The sequence below is a fragment of the Psammomys obesus genome, unplaced genomic scaffold (genome assembly GCF_907164565.1).
Source record: "Psammomys obesus unplaced genomic scaffold, mPsaObe1.curated_primary_1811, whole genome shotgun sequence".
In the NCBI taxonomy this organism is placed as follows: Eukaryota; Metazoa; Chordata; class Mammalia; order Rodentia; family Muridae; genus Psammomys; species Psammomys obesus.
In genome coordinates this window covers 8,489,683-8,495,530 of record NW_026586550.1, presented here as the reverse complement: position 1 = coordinate 8,495,530, position 5,848 = coordinate 8,489,683, and the positions used below count along the sequence as shown (strand labels likewise).

At 39.8% G+C, this 5,848-nt stretch overlaps 1 protein-coding gene across 1 annotated transcript in view; it reads left to right on the top strand.

Moving 5' to 3' along the window:
• The window catches only part of Chrm2 (cholinergic receptor muscarinic 2), a 160,035-nt gene extending 154,408 nt beyond the window's left edge, over positions 1 to 5,627 (top strand). The window contains exon 2 of the mRNA XM_055602090.1: positions 4,187 to 5,627. Within this exon, the coding sequence (XP_055458065.1) occupies positions 4,227 to 5,627 (1,401 nt within the window). The 5' untranslated portion in view covers positions 4,187 to 4,226. The remainder of the gene's footprint in view (positions 1 to 4,186) is intronic.
• The last annotated feature ends 221 nt before the right edge of the window (positions 5,628 to 5,848 follow it).

Genomic DNA, 5,848 nt, shown 5'->3' with positions numbered 1-5,848 from the left:
CACACACACACACACACACACACACACACACACACACACACACACACTTTTTGGATGATACAATGTTGTAATGATTTATTTTAGAAAAATGTTTAGAATTATAAATGTCACATTTTTTGTGTGGCAAACTCCACTTATTTGTTCCAACCAAGCTTTATTATCAACATCTCCCCTCAAAGATACAGTGTTTATCCATACCTTGATATCTGGATACAAGGCTTACTCTTGCAGGTCATTGGTGTTTGCACATGGTTTCAGCTGATGGGAGTACTTTTCAGATAAGGAATGATTATTAATTTGTAATAGAGTACTACTGGTTTGAATTTTAGTCTTTAATCCTTTGGTCAATATGTGTCATAAAAACACGAGCCACCCAAGGACTTGCTCTGAAGAGTAATTATGCTCAAAACATGCTAATTGTCCTTTTGATGATTTTCTTGAAAACATTTTTGCTGATAATTTGCAATCGCTGATAATGAGAATTTGTTACTTTTACCACTCAGCTCTATCCCAAACCTTCCCACTTATACCTAGCTCAAACACACATTGACACACTCTTTTCTGATAACTATTAGGAAAGATTAAGAGAGGTGATCAATTTACATCTGCTTGGCAGATATAAATATTAATAGCACATGCTTCAGGCTTAGCCTTTATAGACTATCATTCAAGGACATAATATCGCTTTAATCCTTGCTACAACTCTAAAAGAAAAAAAAAGTTTGAGAAAAGAAAAAAATAAATTTCATTGAATTTTAGCAGCAAACTCAGAATTACACAGATTTTTTTATTTCTTTTATTAGTTACATTTTATTAACTTTATATTCCAGCTGTATCCCGCTCTCTCATTCCCACCCAATCCCACCCTGCCTCCCTCATCTCCTCCGTGCCTCTTTCCAAGTCCACTGATAGGGGAGGAACTCCTCCCCTTTCATCTGACCCTGTTTTATCAGGTATCTTCAGGACTGGCTGCAAAGTCCTCCTCTGTGGCCTAGCAGGGCTGCTCCTCCCTTGGGGGGGTGGGGAGGTCAAAGAACCCACCATTGATTTCCTGTCAGAAATAGTCCCTGTCCCCTTACTAGGGTACTCATTTGGATACTGAGTTACCATGGGCTACATCCGAGCAGGGGTTCTAGCTTATATCCATACATGGTCCTTGGTGGGAAAAACAGTCTCCTATAAGACCGCTGTGCCCAGATATATTTCGTCCTTGTGGAGCTCCTGTCCTCTCCAGGTCATACTAATTCCCCCTTCTTTCATATGATTCCCTGCACTCTGCCGAAAATTTGGTTATGAGTCTCAGTATCTGCTTTGATACACTGCTAGGTAGAGTCTTTCAGAGGCCCTCTGTGGTAGGCTCCTGTCCTGTTACTTGTTTTCTCCTACATCCAATGTCCATCCCATTTGTCTTTCTAAGTGAGGATTGATCATCTCACCCTGGGTCCTCTTTCTTGTTTATCTTCTTTAGGTGTATAGATTTCAGTATGTTTATCCTATCTTATAGGTCTAAATAAGTGAGTATATACCATGTGTGTCTTTCTCCTTCTGGGATAGCTCACTCAGAATGATCTTTTCTAGATCCCACCATTTGCCTGCAAATGCATGATTTCCTCATTTTTGATTGCTGAGTAGTATTCCATTGTGTAAAAGTACCACAATTTCTGTATCCATTCCTCCGTTGATGGACATCTGGGTTGTTTCCAGGTTTGGGCTATTACAAATAAAGCTACAACAAACATGGTTGATCAAATGTCCTTGTTGTATACTTGAGCAACTTTTGGATATATGCCTAGGAGTCGTATAGCTGGATCTTGAGGTAGCACTATTCCTAATTGTCTGGGAAAGCACCAGACTAATTTCCAAAGTGGTTGTACCAGTTTACATTCCCATCAGCAGTGGAGGAGGGTTCCCCTTTCTCCACAACCTCTCTAGCCTGTGTTGTCATTTGAGTTTTTGATTTTAGCCATTTTGATGGGTGTAAGATGAAATCTCAGGGTCATTTTGATTTGCATCTCTCTGATGGCTAAGGATGTTGAGCATCTCTTGGCAGTGTTTGTCTGCCATTCAATTCCTCTACAGAGAATACTCTGTTTAGCTCAATACCCCATTCTTTAATTGGATTGCTTGATTTAGTGCTTTTTAGCTTCTTTAGTTCTTTATATATTCTGGATATCAGCTCTCTGTCAGATATAGGGTTGGTGAAGATCCTTTCCCAGTTTGGAGGCTGTTGTTTTGTTCTGACAACAGTGTCTTTTGCTTTATGGAAGCTTTTCAGTTTCATGAGGTCATTTTATTTATTGTTGAGCTTAGAGCCTGTGCTGTTGGTGTTCTGTTCAGGAAGTTGTCTCCTGTGCCAATGAGTTCTAGGCTCTTCACCACTTTTTCTTCTAACCGATTTAGAGTATCTGGTTTTATGTTGAGTCTTTGATCCACTTGGACTTTAGGGTGATAAATATGGATCTATTTTCATTTTTCTGCATGTAGACATCCAGTTGGACCAGCACCATTTGTTGAATGATACAAGTACTGGAACTCTGTGAAGAAAACACAGAACCATGTGTGTTCCTCTTTGCTATGTATACAAAAAAAAGCTGGGGGAAGAAAAGTTTTCTTTTCATGTTCCCAAAACACACCTAGTACCTTGTTATAAACTATACTGTAGAATACCACATTACACGTTCACCATGTGAACATGAATGCTTTGAAGTTCATTCCCATTGTGAGAACCTTCATTTGTGATGGAACCTTACTGCTTTAATGACACCAGAAACTTGGAGAAAAGAAGCAACAAGAGGCTGGTGGAAGTCAGCTGCTATCTTTCAAAAAGAGGGACAGCCTCACACAGTGTATGCTTCCTGTTGGAAGAAAGGATGTCCCTGCATCAAATACATGTACTTGCTTCTAAATGTCATGTTTCCCTTTTTCACACCAGAATTGTCATAGCCTTGGAGGATATCTCTGAAAATTCCTGAGTTGCAATAGTGACTGTAGTTCATATCCCCTAGGATTTTCGGTGTTCAGAATGGATAAGGGTCTCAGGTTCACTAAATAATCACTTAACTAGCAATGTCTCCATATACCACTGTGTTGCTCCTTAGTTATTTCTTATTAAATATAACCCTTCAAAGTGGAGGGGAGGCAGAAGGAGATTATCTAACAAAAAGGTCTTTGGTTAGGTGCTGATTTTAGTTATACATTATTTACTCACTGTCCTAATGATAAAGAAGTTTCTTAAATTCTTTTTTTTTCAGCTTTCTTCTTTCTGCAAGAGAGATGTTATAGTCTATTGCAAAGACTTCCTATAGCCCTTAATAATTGTTGAGAAAACATGCAACTGAGAGACCTAAGGCTGCATTTATTTATGACTCTTACTGAAAAGCAATTCATACCACTTGTAAAGAAGAAAGGGAAAGTAAAGAATTGCAGCATATCTATCACTGACTTGAAAGTGAGTTTACTTCAATTTCTGCAACTTGCTGGTCCCTAGCTTCCTCTTCAGAAAAATGAAAGGTTTGTCAAAGAATAGTAAAGCAATGGATTTAACAGTGGCTTGAAACAAAGAAAACTGTTGAAAAATTGGTATCAATAGAAAGTTATGATTCTCTTATAAGGTATGGAATCTTAGATATTCTAGTGCTAAATGAAAATGGATTACAATTGTAAAACAAAATTGAGAGAAACAAATTTACTTTGATTGGGTGCATTGCCTAGTATAATGTCTTTTTATCATTACCATCATCAATATTAATAAGGAACAGTCTCATCTGCTGTAAAGAAAGGTGTTATTGACTATAAAAGTCATACATTCAGTTTTATGTTCTACAATATTTTGCCTTTCACTGGTTTATTAATTTTTATTTCAAATCCAGAAGTTTCTGGCTGTTTTGAAAACTTTTTACTATATATTTGGTTTAGTTAGTCCAACTCATAAAGATTTGGTGGTATAAACAAACAGGCAGATAGACAGATGCTCATATCGGTATTTTGAATCATAAATTCATTGTCTACCATTAAGAAAATTTTTAGTCTTCCATTAATAGTCTTTGCCTCTTGGGTGGGCCAAACCGGAGATAGTATATTCAAGATACAAAAGAATGACTGGAAAATTTTTCAAAAGGAAGAAATTTTATGTGTTTTGAAACAATGTTTATAATACATTTGTTAACTTCATTCTATTTCCCTGCAGGTTTAAATGTTTATTTGGCCACTTCACTACTAAACACAACATGAATAACTCAACGAACTCCTCTAACAATGGCTTGGCTCTTACCAGTCCTTACAAGACGTTTGAGGTGGTATTTATTGTCCTTGTGGCTGGATCCCTCAGCCTGGTGACCATCATTGGCAACATCCTGGTCATGGTTTCCATTAAAGTCAACCGTCACCTTCAGACTGTCAACAATTACTTCTTGTTCAGCCTGGCTTGTGCTGACCTCATCATAGGCGTTTTCTCCATGAACTTGTATACCCTCTACACTGTGATTGGCTACTGGCCTTTGGGACCTGTAGTATGTGACCTTTGGCTAGCCTTGGACTACGTTGTCAGCAATGCCTCTGTTATGAATCTGCTCATCATCAGCTTTGATAGGTACTTCTGTGTCACAAAACCTCTGACCTACCCTGTTAAGCGGACAACAAAAATGGCAGGCATGATGATCGCAGCTGCCTGGGTCCTTTCCTTCATCCTCTGGGCTCCAGCCATTCTCTTCTGGCAGTTCATCGTTGGAGTAAGAACTGTGGAGGATGGGGAGTGCTACATTCAGTTCTTTTCCAACGCTGCTGTCACCTTTGGCACTGCCATTGCAGCTTTCTATCTGCCTGTCATCATCATGACTGTGCTGTATTGGCATATATCCCGGGCAAGCAAGAGTAGGATAAAGAAGGAAAAGAAGGAACCCGTGGCCAACCAAGACCCAGTGTCTCCAAGTCTGGTGCAAGGAAGAATTGTAAAGCCAAACAACAACAACATGCCCAGTGGTGATGGTGGCCTTGAGCAAAACAAAATCCAGAATGGCAAGGCTCCCCGGGATGGCGTGACTGAGAACTGCGTTCAAGGGGAGGAGAAGGAAAGCTCCAATGACTCCACCTCAGTCAGTGCTGTCGCCTCCAATATGAGAGATGATGAAATCACCCAGGATGAAAACACAGTTTCCACTTCCCTGGGCCAATCCAAAGATGACAACTCTAAGCAAACATGCATCAAAATTGTCACGAAGACCCAAAAGGGTGATGCATGCACCCCAACAAGCACCACTGTAGAACTAGTTGGGTCATCAGGTCAGAATGGGGATGAAAAACAGAGCATTGTAGCACGCAAGATTGTAAAGATGACCAAGCAGCCTGCCAAAAAGAAGCCTCCTCCGTCCCGGGAAAAGAAAGTGACCAGGACAATCTTGGCTATCCTGTTGGCTTTCATTATCACTTGGGCGCCATACAATGTCATGGTGCTCATCAATACCTTCTGTGCACCCTGCATTCCCAATACAGTGTGGACAATTGGCTACTGGCTTTGTTACATCAATAGCACCATCAACCCTGCCTGCTATGCACTTTGTAATGCCACCTTCAAAAAGACTTTTAAACACCTCCTTATGTGTCACTATAAGAACATAGGGGCTACAAGGTGAAAGACCTTTTCAAAAGAAGAAAGGTGGCCACATGGGGCTTGCGAAGAAGAGGAACGAGAAAGCTGTCAGTGTTTATAGTGATCTGCCATTGTACTTTACAATCTTACTACAAGAGTGCAATTAAGGAGCTCTAGACTGACACACTCACCTTGCCCATGCTCCAGTTTGAAAAATAAGTAAATAAACTTCACCTAATACATCCTGTTAGTTTTAGGAGCACT